The 20,843-nt window shown below is 37.0% G+C and overlaps 2 protein-coding genes across 2 annotated transcripts in view; one reads left to right on the plus strand and one right to left on the minus strand.

The window, feature by feature from the left end:
• The first annotated feature begins 1,296 nt into the window (after positions 1-1,296).
• Positions 1,297-12,443, plus strand: serping1 (serpin peptidase inhibitor, clade G (C1 inhibitor), member 1). Its single transcript, XM_051903309.1, has 10 exons — positions 1,297-1,422; positions 1,665-1,713; positions 6,009-6,285; positions 6,389-6,715; positions 7,201-7,407; positions 7,506-7,649; positions 9,485-9,688; positions 9,773-9,912; positions 11,271-11,493; positions 11,992-12,443. Exons 2-10 carry the CDS (start codon positions 1,681-1,683, stop codon positions 12,240-12,242), a joined length of 1,806 nt encoding a protein of 601 aa, XP_051759269.1. The 5' UTR covers positions 1,297-1,422; positions 1,665-1,680; the 3' UTR covers positions 12,243-12,443.
• Positions 12,273-20,843, minus strand: part of doc2d (double C2-like domains, delta) — a 46,258-nt gene continuing 37,687 nt past the window's right edge. Inside the window, exons 10-11 of the mRNA XM_051903310.1 lie at positions 20,025-20,121; positions 12,273-14,369 (exon numbers count right to left, since the gene is read on the minus strand). Of these exons, the coding sequence (XP_051759270.1) occupies positions 14,239-14,369; positions 20,025-20,121 (228 nt within the window). The 3' untranslated portion in view covers positions 12,273-14,238. The remainder of the gene's footprint in view (positions 14,370-20,024; positions 20,122-20,843) is intronic.

A 20,843-nucleotide genomic window follows, 5' to 3' on the forward strand; every position in this document is an offset into this window, starting at 1 on the left:
TTACAAATGAAAAGAATTTTCCATTTTAATATATTTTAAAATGTAATTTATTCCTGTGATGCACAGCTGAATTTTCAGCATCATTACTCCAGTCTTCAGTGTCACATGATCCTTCAGAAATCATTCTAATATGCTGATTTGCTGCTCAAGAGACATTTATTATTATCAATGTTGAAAACAGTTTTTTCGGGATTCTTTGGTGAACAAAAAGTTCAAAAGAACAGCATTTATTTGAACATTTAATGCATCCTTGCTGATTAAAAGTGTCACTTTAATATAAAAAAATATATAATGTACATGTATACATATCACTATTGATCTGTTAAGAAGAGGTTGAAACCTCTAACCATCAGATTAGTATTTCAACAAATGTGCTTCCCAGGCCTTGACCATTTTTGTGACGTCAGCATCACATTTTTTTTTTTCAGATGTGAGAGTTTGAGATGGTTTTATAACGCTGAAACAAACTTACAGCTGCTTCAGTCTTAGATAAGAAATACAGTCGCATCACAATACTTGATTTTCTCTTCTGCGTCAGAGTCTGATAACACCGCTCACTCTCCCGTTCTGGAGACGGACCAAATCTCCTGGCCACTGTGGTCAAGATAAACATGCCCTTTTAGCTCTGTGACAAAAAAATAAATAAAAAATGACCAGGCAACATTGCCCATTTTTGTTGCCCTAAGTTGCCAAAGTTTCTATCAGAAATGCATTTAATAATCATTAGCTTTGGTGAAACGGTATTTGAAGAAAGAAACTGCAAGAAAACATACTTGAATAAAAGGTTCATGGCTAATTATTCTCTGAGAAAACACTTCAGACACAGGTGCAGGGACACAAATGGCAGATTTTTGTCTGAAACATTTGAATTAATTAGCCTTTTAACAATCTATTCATAGTCACCTCCCAGGTCCACAGGAAAAGTCAAAGCATGTAAATAGACAAAACTGACTGAAAAATCTTAACCTTGTGAGCAAACTAAAAGGAAGAATTACCTCTCAAGGTCCATTTATAGGCCAAAAACCATTCTGAGAGTCAAAAAAATGCAGTTAAATGAGAAAAGCCACATAATGTTCATCACATATACAATGTTCAAAGTAAACAATAATAGCATGGTGTGCAGATTTGATTGTTTAGAGCAAATGCAATGAACAACTGACTATTCATTACCTGTTTAAAACTAACATGGCCTACTTTTATTTTTTTTATCTGTTAAAGAGACTTTGGACATGTGATTTTCCGTAAATCAGTCAGATTTTGATCCAGGATCTATGTAAATACAGAATCAACATGTTAGCAAACATCTGTGTAATGATTTATCAGTTAGCAGTGGGAAGAAAACAGCAAGAGGACTAGACAGAACCGCCAAACAGACAGACATTTCATGAACTTGAAGCTTCTTCCATTTGAAAGTTGATCTGCGTAAGCTGATTTTCTTTATTGCTTACAAAGAAATTTGCTTTATATTTATTTTCCCTTTTCTTACAATAGATTTATATTAGCAATTACTAATTGTACATTTATTATGATTAAAAACTGTTTGGCCATGCTCTCTTTTTACTCGAAAGTTTATTCAGAGATATTTTGAATGCTTCTGAGACATATGTAGACATTAGATGTGTGTGTTTATAACTTGCAGAATTGGTTTTCTTTTTTCTCTCCAGGACTGAATCCAACACTATGTTCCACGTCCTGCTGTTGCTCTGTGCAGGTGTAAGTAAATGACTAGGATGAGGATTTTTACAATTAAACGTTTCCATGTGACTTCTTACAAATTGTGATTAATCAAGACTATTTTTACTATTTATTTAATCAGTTGTCCGTCGCTCGATCGAGTGGCGCATTGCGTTGCGTCAAAAGCCAGTAGGACCATCCCATCATAATCTGAATTGCGATACTCGTTGCGTAGCGAAGACAGTACGGGTGCCTCGCTGCATTCTATTTCAGACCTAGGCTGTTTCTCAATATGTGTTCTTAAGCGATCTTGCGTCCTTGTGTTCTTGCTCTACGTCATCATCAACTAGGGTTGCCAACTTCTGGAAAGGAAAATAAGGGACAATCATGGTTCTTTATAGGAAAATAAGGGACAGAGTAAGGGGCACTCAAAATATTTGTACTGTAGCCTACCACACAGTGTATGTCATTTGAGTATCTGCAGTTAAGTATGTGTATAAAAGATGTATAAAAGGTTCTCAGACATAAACACATTTGGGTAATTTTGTGTCAAAATCAACCAAATTTCAGAAACTTTCCTTGCTCAAATTTTTTACTTTTTTTTCAGAAGAAAGACAAACATAAAGAAGAAAGCCAAAATATTAAATGTAATGGATGTATATTTACTGAGTAATCCAATATTTTGTAGAGGGGGTCAGAATTACAATTTTCACCTGAGATTTGGAGTCAGATTACAGGGGGGTAAAATTGGTAGGCCTGTTAGATAAATCTGTTAGCAATCTTTGTTGCATTATGCCAACAGTTCGAAAAAAGGCAAAAAGCACTTCTTGTGTTTTTTACCCAAAGTTTGCATTTCTGTAACTCATATTACAGATATCTTAATGTCCTTTTAGATTCTCTTTTTAGATTTTCTTTTCTTAATTTTTAAGGCCCAATATGGTTCATTTCCAGAGATAGGGATCTCAATGCGCCTCCATGAGTAAATTGGTACACATTTTCAAAGGTCGCACATTTTTTCTGAAGAGCAAATAATGTTGAAACTAGAAATGTATCTCGTTTTTTTCTATCAACACAAATGAACATTCCTGTCTGAGTGCCATAAATAGTATTTTTCCTAAGTTTGTGTGCCTGTAATTCTAGAAGTATTAAAGATATCTCAATATCCATCTATATTCTCAGTCTTAATAAACTTTTATTTTTGTAATCTTCATTTTAAAGGCCCTATAATATGTTTCAATCCCATAGATATAATGTGGCTCCATGTTTAAATAGTTGAATTTTACCCATTTTCTATATATAGCTACACCAATGAATATTAAACATAAATCTCTATTCAAAACCATAAACTTATATATATTATATATATATATATATATATATATATATAGTCAGTAAGATGGCACTACAAAGATGGCATAAAACCTGAAAGCATAATAACTGAACATCTTTGAAATTTCAGCCAATAAAGCATTTTTTTTAACCAATGGCACTTAAAAGTTTGAACTAAATTTTGTTGCAACCATGTATGAATAAATGAAAATGCATAATTTTTAATTAAAGAGAAGGAGAGAGCTTAGAAAATTAGCCTAGTATGGCCTGCTTTTGGTGCTTGAGACTTTATTATTTTGTTTCAATAATGAGGTCCAAGAAGCCTACGCTACAAGTTAGGCTACTTAAATAAGCGTAACATGTTTTTGTCTCTATTTAACAACATTATCAATAGTGAAAGACGACTTCCCTTTTGATCACGTATTCCCTCAGGGAGACTGCATGTTTTCTTGCGTGGCTGAATGTTGCTGAAATCAAAACGCGAACAGTGAAAGGGATTTGCGTTAGCGCGAGAACCGCTCGTTGTGAAGCAGGAGCGACCAGCCGGCAGAGGAGTCTGCTTGGTCTTAAAGCCTTCCGCGACTGGTTATGTTCGCAAATTTGTCTCAAAGTAATGATTAATTCTCAATTAGCGTATGCGTTCCGTATGCCTTACATACGGAACGCTTCATTGATGCCTTAAATACGGGACGATTCCGTATTATACATAACGGTTGATAACCCTATCATCAACCGTCGAAGTTCAAGTTCTTGATATCGAGGATGCATCGAATGCAGACTTGAGAGAATCGAACCGTTAAAAATCCCAGAAGACGCTCCGGGAGGTCGAAGTACGGAAGCCTGCAAGCTTTAAAGTTCTCGTTCTCACTTATGAGATTCGCTACAAGCTCGCATATGGCTCGTGAAAGTAAACATTTGTCCGTTTGTTTTGCTTAATTTTAATAAAGTGATAACCTGAAGAAAGCCTGCAGTATTTTTATTGGAATATCAAAAAGAATCTTAACATTGACAAAGCATGTAACACAAAGGCTAGCCTACTCATTTTCATAAATACACGCGGTAAAATAAAAAGATATAAAATAATATGAAAACAATGTCTATAATAATATGAAAGAAATCTTTTAACAGGTTCCTTTCACATTTGTTTGTGATGCTATGTTGCATTTATTGTGTATTAGCCGCTACTTATAATATGCTGGGACGGTCAGTTGAGCAACAAGATCGCAGCACATCTCAATTCTCAAATGATGTTGTGTCCTCGCGTCCTTCCGAGTTCGTTCTTTCAAGGTCACCTGGCTAACCGGACTCCACGAGAACGCAAGTCCGTACTCTGCGTTCTTGGAATTGAGAAACAGCCCTAGCCTTGTCCACACGCTTCTTCCGACCAGGGTTATTATAGATAGGCTAACTAAAAACATGAAAAACATTTTCGTTACTTGAAAGGGGCTAGGCCTATATATGTAAGACTTTTCATGCATTATTCACTTTTTATTGCCAATGTGTGAACAGCTTGCAACGAAACTTAAAAAACGAGAGACCTTCCCCAACTTCCTAGGTTGTCTATAAAAGCCTGTGTAGACTTTACGTGAAGGACTCGGGACGTTTTTGCCGGGAAAATCAAAAGGATGTGACGTTTACTGCGCACTGTTATGCGAGTGGCCCTCTTCCTTCGCCGACACATGAAACGAATGCTTATACAGTAGCTATGTTTCCATCACCGTTTTTATGCGCATTTTTGCCAATTTCGAAAAAAAAAAAAAAAATCCCTTAATTCGCAAGTTTTTACGCTTGCTTGAGGTGTTTTTTTTTTCTTTATTTGTGCGAAAAAATGTTAATGCGAATAATGGGAGATGGGAACATTTGCCGAATAAATTATGACGTTTTTTAGACTAAAACCACGTGACTAATCGTCTGTTTCTGCTGATGTTGTTGTAACAGACTTGTTATACATTTATGTTTGATTCGGTTATGACGCATTAATTGTGGATGTATTGGAACTCGTTGTATATGTGTGCAATGCATTTTCCCTTAGGTTCTTGCCGTTGAAAGACAAGAGTCGTGTGCACTACTGTACTGGAATGTCGCTAGTTTTTCTGGGTTGTCCTCTCACATGTGTGTGACGCTTAAAGTTGAGAAGAGTTCAAACGGTTCTCGGTTATTGTTTTCATATTCTTACGTGTTTAAGCGAAGCTTTCGCAAACGCTCGGTCAGTGTTTTATTTACTGTTGGTAACTAGGTTACCAATACCAGAGTCATCCGCTCGCGCAACTTGATGGAAACGGTCTAATTCGCATTCGTTTTTTCTTTTTTTTGCGAACTTTGAACAGATTTGCTTTACGTTTGGATGAAAACCCAGCTTAAGGACAATGCCGAAAAACTATAATGTCAATGTGTCATGCAAAGAAAAGGGATTAATTCAAACTATAGTCTCAATATACTTTATAATCAAACTATCACAACAGTGTAATTTTAATTACCTCATCTGTTGACATGATGCCAGTGAATTCCAGAGCTGGTGCAAACATATCCACATCGCTATGATCTGCTGATTTCTTAACTGCCGCTTTCTCCACGCTGTCACTTTTGTCGTGTTTTGTTATTGAGAGAAAGCACGCAGCACATATAATTACCACACGGTATTAATCAAAGTAGCTCTCAAAGTAGCGTCGGGATGTTTATTAACAGTTCATCACTGCAAAGGTATTTCCAACTTCTTTTTACTTCTAAGTGCAGTACGAAAAAGAACTTCATGAATAAGTGCGCAGTGTGTACGAGCGGTAGTTGATGGCTGCAGTTCACTTAACAGCCACCGGTGTCGCTAACAAGGGTGTCTGAATTCTACATATAGCGTCTTTGAAATTAGTCTTGTCATTTACGTTACTCACCCTCATGTTGTTACAAACCAGCTTGACTTTATTCAGTGGAAAATTATTTAAATTTCAGCCTGTTCCTTATTGGCATCACTTTTGATACTCTAGTGCTTTTACAATCTCCCCTTTCTTCAGCTTTCCCTGTCTACCTGCGACATCACTGTTCTGCAATACTCCAGTATTTCCCTTCCTTGTATTCCTGACGAAGCCCCTACGCTGGCTGACTCAACATACACCTGGAGCTTCACGTCTGCTGAGACACAGCAGCAGCACATACTGGAGGTGAATGATAACATCTTGAACCTCAGAAGCATGAATACCAGTGACAGCGGACAGTACAAGTGCGTGCAGGAAGGCTATAAAGGAGAGATTCGTGTGAGGTTGAGCAGAACATTCTCAATACGTGTGGAAGGTTAGAAGGTTTTCTTTACAGTGAGGGGAGCTTGTCAAAACCTCTCATTGATGACTTAATCTCAGAGGTCAATTAATAAACTCTTTTTTCTTCTTCTTCTCAGTACCCCCAGCCTTTCAGGAATGGCAGGTCATCAAAGTAGAAGCAAAAAATGATGTCACGCTTCCGTGCCAGGTTGCTCAATCTTTCTCTTCCAGAGACACCAAATCACCCCCTGTTGTCTGGAAACGAGATAAAGGTGAGGTGCTTCCCAAAGACACAGATGACCAAGAGAAAAACAAGACAGCTCAGAGGGTTTTCTGGGACACCAGGCCTGACGAACAGGACTGGGCGATTAAAATTACAGAGGTCAAAGAGGAAGATGCTGGGATGTACCAGTGTGTCATAACAAATTCATCTCAGATGCTGTTGGTGGAGCTCGAAGTGCAAGGTACTCCTTTTAGACACTTGTCTGTTTAATTATTCTTAGTTTAACTTAAAAATAAAATAAATATTTTTAAAACTAATTTTATTCATAATTTGGATCGGTCTGTTTTAATATTATTCTTGCATTTTAATTTAAATTAAATAAATTTTATTCACACATTGTGTCAGTTTTAATATTATTAATTAATATTATTCTTACGTACAATTTTTAAAATAAAATGTGTATAAATTGTTTTAACATTATTCCTAAATACAATGTAAGAGTAAAGAAATTATTTAATTAAGAACATTTATTAAAAGTCTGTGTTTTATTCTTTAATTTTTTACTTAAAAATAAAATAAATTTTAAAATACAATATGAGTTTCAGAGCAGAGCATTTTAGTTGGAATTCACAAACTGTATTTTTATATCTTAAATCACATTCTTTTGGAATAAAATCTCTTATTTTTCACATCAAGGTAACCTTTTCCCACGGTTTTATTCTTTAGGCCCTCCTCCGCCCCGCTGCCTTGGCCACACTGACCCATGGGAGGAGTGTTTGGAAAAAGACAGCAGATCAGGGACGGCAATTCTGCAGGAATCACTCAAAGAATTCTCCACCATTGTGTACAGCAAACTTAAAGGTTCACAACCCAAAACCAACCTGATCTTCTCCCCAGTCAGCATTGCTGCAGCTCTTTATAACTTGCTATTGGGTAAGAATGTTGAAGGAACGTCATACAATCAACAAAATGCTACACCTTGTTCTTTATTGACCAGCTGAGCCTCTTCTTTCTCTTGCCCTCTTTCCAAGGTGCTCGAGCTGAGACCAGAACACAGTTGGAACAGGCTCTCAAGCTTCCTACAGAATTCTCCTGCTTGCATTTTGAAATGAAGAAAGTGAAAGAAGTGATCAAGGACACACTGAGCATGACCTCTGCCATGTTTTATTCCCCAGGTAGCCACAAAACATACTGATAGGCTAAGATAAGCTCTCCCCTTATGAAACAGAAGAACACACTTTCACCTATTTTTAAAAAGAGTACTTATTACGGAAATAATATACTTTTAAAAGTATGAACTTAATGTAATGTTTTCAGACATTAATTGCACGTTATTTACAATTAAATGAAAATGTACAGTATATATACTATTATAGTTTATATTAAATACAGTTAGTTAAACTTCACCCATAAATGAAAATTCTGTCATTAATTACTCACCCTCATGTCGTTCCACACCCGTAAGACCTTCGTTCATCTTTGGAGTACAAAATAAGATTTTTCTCATAAAATCGGTGGCTCAGTGAGGCCTCCATTGCCAGCAAGATAATGAACACTTTCAAATGCCCAGAAAGCTACTAAAGAAATATTTAAAACAGTTCATGTGAGTACAGTGGTTTAACCTTAATGTTATGAAGTGACGAGAATATTTTTTGTGTGCCAAAAAAAACAAAATAACGACTTTATTCAACAATATCTAGTGATGGGCGATTTCAAAACACTGCTTTATGAAGCTTCGAAGCTTTACGAATCTTTTGTTTCGAATCAGTGGTTCAGAGCGTGTATCAAACTTCCAAAGTTATGCCCCCCCAGTGGTGACCCACTGAAATTTCGTAACACTTATCACGTAACAAAGCCTCGTTTACTGAAATCATGTGACTTTGGCGCTCCGAACCACTGATTCGAAACAAAAGATTTGTAAAGCTTTGAAGCTTCATGCAGCAGTGTTTTGAAATCGCCCATCACTAGTTATTGTTGAATAAAGTCGTTATTTTGGGGTTTTTTTGGCGCACAAAAAGTATTCTCGTCACTTCATAACATTAAGGTTGAACCACTGTAGTCACATGAACTGTTTTAAATGTCTTTAGTAGCTTTCTGGGCATTTGAAAGTGTTAATTGTCTTGCTGGCAACTGAGGCCTCACTGAGCCATCGGATTTTATGAAAAATATCTTAATTTTTGTTCCGAAGATGAAGAAGGTCTTACGGGTGTAGAACGACATGAGGGTGAGTAATTAATGACAGAATTTTCATTTTTGGGTGAACTAACCCTTTAAGTAGGACTTAAATACATCTTTATACATTTCATAATTCTATTGTCTTTGAAATATGGTACACTGCACTTAAACTATACATTTAAGGTAAACTAAAATATACTTTAATGTTATTTCTATTGTTACTTGTATGCCATTTATTTAAATATATTTGTAATTCCACATTTGTAATCATTTAATACATTCAAAATGTAATGCATTTAAGTTGACATTATTATAAAGTGTACATTTTAAATGTTTACTTAAGTATGTAAAGAAACAGTCATGAAAGTGGACTTATTTTATTATTATTATGTGCAAGTGCAGTTTAAAAAAAAAAAAATATATATATATATATATATGGTTACACTTTTTAAAGGTGTCCTTGTTACAGTGTAATTATACACTGAAGTATGGAGTAATATTAATTGAACATTAAAGAAGTGTAAAAATATACGTATTTACTGTAGGGTTAGGTTTAGAGTTAGCTGCATGTAATTGTGCTTAATTTATAGCTAATACTATAGTAACTACATGTAACAAGGACACTGGAAAATAAAATTTTACCAAATACATCTTTAAAATTACAATTAAGCGAACTTCTTTTTCGCAAAGGTCTAGGGCGATGCCGCCAAAACAGCAATGCTGTAGTTAAATAAGAATAACTTATTCTGCACTTCATTTTGATACTACCTAATTTAATAGTGCAGTCATATTCATATTCATATCTATAGCCCTGAAAGGTTTTATTTCCATATAGAGGAAGAGTTGGCAGAAGCTTTCATCAACCAATCACTGGAGTTCTATGATGCCAAGCCACAGCAGCTGACCAATGACAGTGTTCTAAACGTGAAGCTCATCAATGAATGGGTGGCAGTTAAGACAAACAGCAAAATCACTGAGTTAATTAAAGAGGTGGATCCCTCCGCCTCGTTTGTTCTGTTAAATGCCGTCTACTTTAATGGTAAGTGACACTATACAGGCTTCTGAATACTGGACCTATTTATTTTTTATGAGACCCTGTCTGTGTTTCTTTTTTGCTTTACAGGTAAATGGAAGACATTATTTGAGTCCACAAACAAACCGGAAATGTTCACCATGTTTTCAGATGAGGTCAAAAATGTGATGACGCTCTACAGCACTAAATACAGCCTTCAAATGGGCTACTTCAGAAGTTTAAAGGCTGAGGTAAGTGTCGTACTGAATGGATAAGGGTCATTCTCAGGAAAAGGTGCCATTTGTGACCCTTTGACTTGATCCTGATGTTATTAACAGGATACCGAACTAAGTCACATTATTTTATAGATATACTTTGGTTAGTAGTGTATTATTCAAAACAATTACATTCTTTGCATTCACCATATTTTAAAAATATTGATTTAAAAAAATTAATGATCAGCTTGATATGTGTCATATATTTGTTTACATATTTCAGAGGTCTTTATCAGTGCCTCGTCATGCTCAATATTTTAGCTCTCTTATGGGAAAAAATGATAATGATTACATTTTCTTTGGTAAAATATTTACTAAATACTAGTGTGGTATGCTGAAATGACAGTTAATAAAGCAATAAGCCCCAAGAAGCCGTGGTTTACAGTGAATTTATAACAGCTAAGAGGCGTTGTTAGGCATGACACGGAGCGGAGTGCCTAAAACTCCCTTAGCTGTTATAAATTCACTGTAAACCACGGCTTCACGGGGCTTTTTGCTTTTATAAAACGGTTACCACACAATACAAATATTAAAGCCAAAAAAATATGTATCAATGCATTTTTCATGAAGTAAAATCATTAAAAGCCTTCCTTCCGCTGGAAAAAATGGTCCCTGACCATGAACAGCAACAGAAGTTACATTTACTACGCCATTAGATGGCGGCAAAGATTGTCTTTATGAGCGAGTCACTCAGTCGCAAAGATTTTGACATTGAAACTTGTTGTGAACACAGAACAAGAAACAAATGACAAATGCTTTGACTAGTGCGGTCAGTGCCAGCAGGGCACGGGAAAACCCATTAAATGTTAAAAGGACAAGATCGCAGCGGATATTCAAACAGATTTTTTATTATGAACATAGGACTGGCCTGAAAGAAAATGCTAAATCTGAATGCAGGTAATACACTCGGTCACTCGATATCTCTCTCACAATACTCTATATAATGCAGTAATCTTCAATGAACAAAATCAATAGAGAACAAACATATGTTTACGTTGCAAAGTTTTTACACTAATCACCATATATTTCTGAATAGTTGAAGTATCAGCCACCTATAGATAAATAAATTAAAAATGTAATTAAAATTGAAATTTTATAATAGATTTAAAAATGTATAAAAAAAATAATTATTTTAAAAATAATAATTTACTTAAATATTAAAATGTTATTATATTATGTAAATAATAAGTTGAATTTTTTTGTCGGTTTTTTTTTGTAAGTTTTGTAGAATAAAAATTTACATGCACACATGGCACAATTTCCTGAAAATGAAGAAGCATGTGCACTGTATTTATACAAATACAAACACACACACTGCAGAACTATTTCTCCAGGTTGGAAAGTTCCCTCTTACAGGCAAAAACAGCCTGTACATACTGCTCCCGCCCACATCATCAGAAAGAGACTTCTTATTGATGGAGAAAAATATAAACTACGGAAATATTAAAGAAATGGTTTCTGAGATGAGCAAAATGCCAATCCAAACTGCTGAGGTCACACTGCCTATAATTAAACTGAAAGAGACCACACTGTTGGAGGACTTACTGTCAAATATGGGTAAGAAAGTCGCTCTATTTACTCCAAAATGCTTATATCTAAAGGGATAGTTTACACAAAAATAAAAATTCTGTCATCATTTACTTATCTTCATGTTGTGTCTCAGTCAGACACATTTTTACAAATAGACAGTGTTTCTTTTTCCATACAATGAAAATATTATCAGAAAAATATGCACTACACAATAACTTTGTGTGATGAAAAGACAGAAATTAGACCTGGAAAGTCGTTATTCACTGAAAATCTGATGAAAAATCTGCTTCTCACATAAAGCTTTAACTTGGAATAGTGCAAGAATCAAATGAACCACATTTATCATAAGTTTTGGTGATTTTTGGTCCTTTTTGGAGCCTGACAACAATTAATTGTTATTGTATGGAAAAAGGAAGCATGTACACTTAAAAAGTTCTCATTTTGTATTCCATGTAAGAAAAAAAAAAATCAAATGAGGATGAGCAAATCATGACAGAATTCTCCTCACCTCACCTCTCCTCTCAGGTGTTTCAGAACTCTTCATAAACCCTAACTTCTGTGGAATGTTTCCGGGGGAACAAGAATCATTTGTCTCAGACATTCGTCATAGCGCCTTTCTCTCGCTCACGAAGAAGGGAGTCGAGGCCGCCGCAGCCACAAGCATTTCTTTTTCTCGCTCTTTCTCTACCTTCTCTGCTCTACGGCCCTTCGTTCTGATGCTGTGGAACGACGAGGCTGACATTCCTCTTTTCATGGGAAGAATTATTGATCCGTAAAGAGAGAGAGAGAGAGAGAGAGAGAGAGAGAAAAAGACATCACAGTAATGTTCTGTCACAAAAAAAAAAAAAAAAATACTGAAACTTTCTGTTGTACATTCATTCATTTATCACAAACAAATGCAAATGTAACAATATCATGTTATGCATAGAATCAGAATGCATGCAGAATCTCTGTCAATAAAGATGTACTTTACTTCATGCATTCGTGTTTAATACGGTTCATTCTATTTGGAACATTTTTCATTACATGACAAAAAATCCATTGCATGAATGAAAGGTTCTAGGACTCACAAAACTTGCTCTCATTTCCAACAGCTACTGTTGCACCAATTTATTTCTGAGATGCAGTTACAGAGACGGACACACGATGGCAGTCACATCATGCTTTCCACACAGACAGTCAACGAGGACAAGTGAGCGAGACTTGAATAATCCTCCTTCAGTTTGACCCTTCGTTCATTAACGCTTCCCCTGGAGTCCCATCTTGGCTGGCAGGTGGTGCCAGTCCATTATCTAAATGCCATGCTGTTTCATCAAAGCTAGCCTGGATTGTCCCAGTTCACTGAGCAAAAACAAATACCCTTAGATGGGGCCGATGATGGATATTAGGACAAACATAAGCACTGCAGATCGGTGGTCCATCAAAGCATATGTGACATTCACTTAGCATGCAGCTGCTTATAATAGCATTTGATAATTATACACCGTTTAGGCCATTCATTTGATAACCCACTTGTTGAAAAAAAAACAACAACAACAGAACTCCAGGTCAGGAATGGCAGCGGGAGCCACAGAAGGACAGGGTTAACAATAAGTTGTTGTGCAATTAAATGTCGAGATCAGATGAAAAGTAGATTCAGGTAGGTGGTAAATGATTTGAATCTAATAAATAGCTAATAAATGCAATCACACGGATACAATTATAGCCGAAATTCCCACGCATGGTAAGAAATGTGCATCGTTTCACAGAGCTGATGGCAACACATTGTCAGGACTACAAAGCAAGTGTGTCCAACTCTGTTTTTGTGTTGTAGATGTCCTTCGACAGGTAGTTTGTCCTTCAAAGGCTTTGTTTGATTGCTAATTTAACCCCTAATGGGGCGTGCAGTTGTGCATGAGGCCTGCCAGAGGCGATTCACCCTCCGTACTGGAACTGTCCTGGGCGGTTAGACCTCTAAACCAGTAGAGGGCGCCGGAGAGAAAGCGAGAAAGACTGTCAATGTGCATCAGCTGTTCTTTTTTTTTTGTAGGAGACTGTACAGACATTCAACAGAGATACGTACAAAGACAAAAACATAGACGGGGACATTCACACACACACACGCGTACAGACGCACACATTCACGTTGTGCAGATCATTGAGGTGACTGTCGTTTAGTTCTGCTTGGAGTGACAGACGGCAGTTCTTGAGTGAACGTTTAAATCCAGAGATCTGCTTTCATTGCATTAAAGTTCCTTTGCACACGGTCCCTTGTGCTTTTCCTGTGCATCATGTTTTTGGCGGGCTGGAAGAGACTGTAAACTTTCATACGTAACAAATCACAAAATGTAAATACATAGGTACACACAGACATTTACAGTCAGCTGGATGTGTTGTGCTTTGACAGTGTGCAAAATTACGGCACCACCAACTGTAACAAACACCAGGATGCTATTACACGTTTAACATGTAATAAACAATAACACTATAATATGGCATGAGCTCCTGTGGCATAGTCACAACACAGTACGATTTCACATAAGTGACGTATAGACCAGAAAAAGGGGTCGATTCTTTGTGCGTCACAATCCGGGCTTGTGATCACACTTGCTTCTTTCTCATCACAAAAGAATGTGACACTTAGCTGTACAATAGATTATTATGCTTTTTCTCACGCGTTAATATTGAACGTCATTATCATCACCATCAGACTGAGCATTATTGCATTTCTTTATCATTATTACTTCATTGTTTTTGTATTACTTATCAGAGAATTGTCTGGTTGTCTGTGTGTTAGTCGCTGCTTGGGGCTCCTTGCTGTGTCAGTGTGTGCCAGTATTCCACTTTCTTTCCTTTGTATTTTAGACACTCGAACCAGTGTTTCAGTCTATCTCCTTTTGCGTTAATCCCCAATTCAACTCCACCTGAGAAAGAGAGAGAGAAAGAGAGAGAACAATAAGATATCAAATGATAAATTGCAGGGCAGCATGATCATGAAAAAAAAAAAATCATAATTAATTACTTGGTTGGGGGTGGGTTATCATCAATGTTGAAAACAGATTTTTCTGTTTAATATTTTTGTGAAAACAGATACATTTTTTCCCCCAGGATTCTTTGATGAATAATGTTAAAAAAAAAAAGTTCAAAAGAAGCAAGAAGTAAGTTGAAAAGAACAATTTATTTTAAACAGACATTTTCTTTACTGTCACTGTTTATCCATCCATCCATCTATATATATATCTAACATTATCATCATTAACTAAAAAACCATAAAAAAAAACATTTTCTGTAAAAAAAAAAAAAAAAAAAACTGAAATAAAATATAACTTAAGTTTTATTTAAGCCAGTTACCAACATTTCTCATTCTCATTTAGTTTAACTTGGAAGTACTAAAATAACTCAAATGAAATAAACTAAAATTAATAAATAAAAAATAACAACAAATATATGGACAATGTAAAAAAAAAAAGAAAAAAAGAAAGACAAAAATCACAACAATTTGACAAAAATGGACTAAAATTACAATGAAAACAGAAAATATAAATCTTATAGTATAGTATAATAGTATCAATGATACTAAAGTTTTTTTTCCTGGTTATTATTAGTATTTTGGTTACTTAAAGCTGCAGTCCGTAAGTTTTGCCTCTTTGTCGCCATCTCTGTTTGAAACCTGCAATTGCAGTTATTTGCGGAAGTATCATCTTTACATGGGTTGTGCATCGGCACGGCTCCTCAGCACGGATGAATCTAATGTTTTGAGGAGAATGTGTGGCTGTCAGACACTGCACTGGTGAACACTGTACTTCCAAATCACAGATTGTAGTCTTGGAAGTATTCCAAAATAAGAATTTTCACCAGAAAATGTCATCTGATCAAGTAACATGTCTGCCGATTTTGTTCTGACCAACTGAGAAAAAAAGCATTACAATAAATCGCGCTACCAATTGTGATTATATCTAATGATCGCTGACCTCATATCACATCAAACTGTTGTTATACCTTGTTTTCAAATTATTAATGTTAACAACATCAGCATTGTGCGGCTATGTGTATTTTATTGTGTATTAGCGTATTAACCTGTACATTTCAATTTCTGTACAGTCTAATATCTAATTGTCATACCATACAATCCGCCAACAAAATGATAAGTTTAATTATTGCAGCTGCTGTGAGAAAAGGCTATAAATGATCTGCCTCACATGCGATATAGCCTACTAGTTGGGACTCCTTCTTTATGTAAACAGACGTGATATAATGATGCAAAAACGAACCGCCGCATGCTCAAATTTCCCACGGAAACCCACCATTACCACCCGAATTATAAAACATTATTACAAGCTTACTGTTGTGAATCGGGCTAAGGTAAGGAGATCGTTTTAAACACTGGCTGGTTATGTCCTTGCTCAAAAATTGATTTTGGATAATTTTTAACCAAAAAAAAAAAAAAAAGTTACGGACTGCAGCTTTAATAAACTTTATCCGGCAAATAATTCAACGTAACCATAGGTTCTCTATGGGCCGCCCTCTCACAGGAAGGAAAGACTAAGAACATTATTTACCGGTTTAAAGCAGAAATATTTTTAATCTTAGTGTACTTTTTATATTCTAATAAATTAAATCATTTTGCTTGTAAATATCCTTGTATCTCTTTATTAAGGAAAAATACAGAGCCCCTAATGGGACATGGTGAAAAAAAATCTGAGATGAGAAGAAAAATAATAAGTCAATGTTTTTGTGTTCTCTGGCAAATGGTTTGCGTTCCCCTGAGAAACTTTTCGCTCGGTCAGGAACACATTGAGAGAACGCAAAAGCATTGACAAATAATTTTTCCTCAGTCTCATATTTTTTTTACTTCACTATGTCCCGTTAGGAGCTCCATAGAAAAACACATTATTTGACACCTTTTTTATAGCATCAAGTTTTTTAATGAGCTCCTAAAATAACACATGTGCTCCTTGGGAAAAAAAGTAAGCATCAAGCCCTGTAAACATATATATATATATATATATATATATATATATATATATATATATATATATATATGCTTTTGCATCTGTTGCAGTTTGACTGTGGCTCTCTTGGCTTCTGAAGTTGAGTACCTTTGTTCTAGACACTTCAGCATGTCTCCCAGTCTAATACCTGAACTTGCTCTGAATAATGAAATTGCATGCGGGTGTGTCTGTGGACACAAGCTGCGTTTCATTTCATCAGGCCCCTCACGTACTGAGATTTTGCCCCGCTCCGATCACTCCTACACAAACACACACACACCTCGCATCAATACCACATGTTCATGGCCACGAGCAAGCCATGACAAATGAACCCTACGCATGACATCCCCGCCATGGGGAATGAAAGAAAAAGAAAGGAAATAGACAGGAGTGGGTGAAAAAAAGTGTTGAAAAGATCCAAGAAAATGTTAAATAAAATCTAAGCTTCACTGCACATGTCAATCCGAGACCTGCGTCCTTCATGTGCCTTCACGCCTGGATGTCTCTCACAAGCCTCCGTTCATTCACATCCCTTCATTTCTTCACACTTCTCTGTTGATCCCCCCCATTTGTTCCTCAGCGATCCCCTCTAAATCAGTAACACTGACATCAATTACTCTCACTGTCCCGATCGTTACAGAGTACACGTGTCATTCAATCATGAATAAACACGTCACTGAACAAAGCTCAAGAGCTTTTCTGTTATTGACTCTTCCTCTGTTTCTTTTCATTAAGGGATAGTTCAGCCAAAATTGAAAATTCTGTCATCATTTACTCACCCACATGTATTACGAAACCTGTATTTGTGGAGCACAAAAGCAGCAATTTATAGCAGAATGTCTGAGCTGCTCTTTTATTAAAAGTGAACAGTGATCACAGCTGTCAAGCGACACTTTCAGTGATTAATAGCTTACAGTTCAGTCTGTTCCTCACACAAAGCTATCATATGGTTCATATTGGACTTTTATGATCCTTTTGTGATCCTTTTTTTTTTTTTGGGAGCTTGACAGTCCTGGTCCCCCATCCACTTTCATTTTCACCTTTTTAGGTGAAAGTAAATTTTGCATTTCATTTGGAAATCAAGGTCCCAGAGTCCGGAGGAAGAGTGGAGAGGCACAGAAACCATGTTGCTTGAGGTCCAGTGTAAAGTTTCCACAGTCAGTGATGATTTGGGCTGCCATGTCATCTGCTGGTGTTGGTCCACTGTGTTTTCTGAAGTCCACAGTCAACGCAGCCATCTACCAGGAAATTTTAGAGCACTTCATGCTTCCTTCTGCTGACAAGCTTTATGGAGACGCCGATTTCATTTTCCAGCAGGATTTGGCACCTGCCCACACTGCCAAAGGTACCAAAAGCTGGTTCAATGGTGTTACTGTGCTTGATTGGTCAGCAAACTCGCCTGACCTGAACCCCATAGAGAATCTATGGGGTATTGTCAAGAGGAAGATGAGAGACACCAGACCCAACAATGCAGATGACCTGAAGGCCGCTATCAAAGCAACCTGGGCTTAATTACACCTGAGCAGTGCCACAGGCTGATAGCCTCCACGCCGCATTGATGCAGTAATTCATGCAAAAGGAGGCCCAACCAAGTATTGAGTGCTATTTCTGTTTAAAATATCCTTTTTTTTAATTGATCTTATGAAGCACTTCAGTCTGTGTGCATTGAATTTAATACACGAGTTCCACAATTTGAGTTGAATTACTGAAATAAATGAACTTTTCCACAACATTCTAATTTATTGAGATGCACCTGTATATATATATATATATATATATATATATATATATATATATATACTCTCCTCATTTTGGTGCAAAGTTGTAAGTGTGTGTATATTACAGTATATAAATAACAGACCAGTATATTATATAGTGTAAATATAGAAAACATAACTAGTATAGGAAATACAACATAACTTTTAAGGTGAACTTACATCGATCAGGCATAACATTATGACCACCTTCCTAATATTGTGTTGGTCCCCCTTTTCCTGCCAAAACAGCCCTGACCCCAGGGTTGCCAGTTTTTCACAACAAAACCCACCCAACTGCTATTCAAAACTAGCCCAAAACTAGCCCAACCGTGTTTCACGGGGGGGGTCCCATAGTAAAAAAAAATAAAAAATTGCGTTCCGGGGGGTACAATCCACGTTTTGGGAGGGGCTCCCCAGGTAAAAGTCACATTCCAGGGGCCGCGGACATGAAAAACAACCCGCAGCAACAGTGTAAAAGTAGCCCAATTCCGTGGGAAAACCACAAACTTGGCAACAGTGCCTGACCCGTCGAGGCATGGACTCCACTAGACCCCTGAAGGTGTGCTGTGGTATCTGGCACCAAGATGTTAGCAGCAGATCCTTTTTAAGTCCTGTAAGTTTCAAGGTGGGGCCTCCATGGATCGGACTTGTTTGTTCAGCACATCCCACAGATGCTCGACTGGATTGAGATCTGGAGAATTTGGAGGCCAAGTCAACACCTCAAACTAGTTGTGCTGCTCAAACCATTTTTGCTTTGTGGCAGGGCGCATTATCCTGCTGAAAGAGACCACAGCCACCAGGGAATACCGTTTCCATGAAAGGGTGTACATGGTCTGCAACAATGCTTAGGTAGGTGGTACGTGTCAAATTAACATCCACATGGATGGCAGGACCCAAGGTTTCCCAGCAGAACATTGCCCAAAGCATCACACTGCCTCCTCCTGCCTTCTTCCCATAGTGCATCCTGGTGCCATGTGTTCCCCAGGTAAGCGATGCACACGCACCCGGCCATCCATGTGATGTAAAAGAAAATGTGATTTATTAGACCAGGCCACCTTCTTCCATTGCTCTGTGGTCCAATTCTGATGCTCACGTGCCCACTGTTGGTGCTTTCGGCGGTGGACAGGGGTCAGCATGGGCACCCTGACAGGTGTGCGGCTATGCAGCCCCATACACAACAAACTGTGATGCACTGTGTATTCTGACACCTTTCTATCAGAACCAGCAATAACTTCTTGAGCAATTTGAGCTACAGCAGCTCGTCTGTTGGATCAGACCACACGGGCCAGCCTTCGCTCCCCACGTGCATCAATGACCCATGACCCTGTCGCCGGTTCACCACTGTTTCTTCCTTGGACCACTTTTGATAGATGCTAACCACTGCAGACCGGGAGCACCCCACAAGAGCTGCAGTTTTGGAGATGCTCTGACCCAGTCGTCTAGCCATCACAATTTGGCCCTTGTCAAACTCGCTCAAATCCTTACGCTTGCCCATTTTTCCTGCTTCTAACACAAACTTTGAGGACAAAATGTTCACTTGCTGCCTAATATATCCCACCCACTAATAGGTGCCGTGATGAAGAGATAATCAGTGTTATTCACTTCACCTGTCAGTGGTCATAATGTTATGCCTGATTGGTGTATATTCTTTCATTTAAAAAGGTGTTATTTGAATGGTAAAGTTGTTTAATTCATCCTTTTCTTCATGTAAATAATTGTTTCTGGTCTACTTAAGTCAACGATTTTGAAACTGTGTGTATTTTAACATTTAGTGAAATGCTTTACCTCAAAGACTTCAAAGGAAACACATATTTTTGCTTGTAAAACTCACCTATGAAGTCATTGCTCATGCCCAGGTCATAATCCCAGACTGAGATCTCCAGGGTTTTCTTGGCGAGCTGATCATGTGGGACTTCATAGCTAAACTCCTGGGTTGTAGAGGACAGTAATCAGTTTTGGCAGAGGGAAACAAACAACATTTGTATTCACATTGAGTGATGGTGTGGTCACATTCAGCTTTGAGCATGAAAAATTATGATGCCACATTCTAGGGCTTCTGTTTTTAAATAAATCACAAAATTATAAGTAACAAAAAATAATAAATTACAAATGGTCATATATAGCAGCTACTCTACTTTTTCCACAAAATTGCAAACCATGCTGAAGTTTTTTATTCTTCGTTTTAAGTCAAGAGATCAATCTGTGACTAAACAAATTCATAGGTCAAAGTTCATCAAACTTGAATTTGGTTTGCAGCCAAAGAAGAAACTTCACTTGTCCTTGTGTTTCCACTCACCCACGTTCACATGAATATGAATGTAATTGAATAGAACAGAAAGACTAAAGTGACTAAAGGGCTGCATGACTATGACAATATCCTAATTGTTAAGTACTTCCCCCTGATATTTTAATTGCGATTCTTCATTTTGATTAAAAAGACTAATTTAAACTTGCTCATAAGACCTATAGAATCTATTAGATTTAAATGCCTCTCATTTGCCAATGCATTCGCATGTGACTGGTTACAATGCTGCGAAAAATAAAAAATACATTTTGGTTCATCAGAATTATACTTAAATGGAAAGGAATCAGCTTTTTTCATGATTAATTAATTGCGAGAAACTCGAATAATTGTACAGCTTTGTGTGAC

This window comes from Ctenopharyngodon idella, chromosome 8 (assembly GCF_019924925.1).
Source record: "Ctenopharyngodon idella isolate HZGC_01 chromosome 8, HZGC01, whole genome shotgun sequence".
NCBI classification, from domain to species: Eukaryota; Metazoa; Chordata; class Actinopteri; order Cypriniformes; family Xenocyprididae; genus Ctenopharyngodon; species Ctenopharyngodon idella.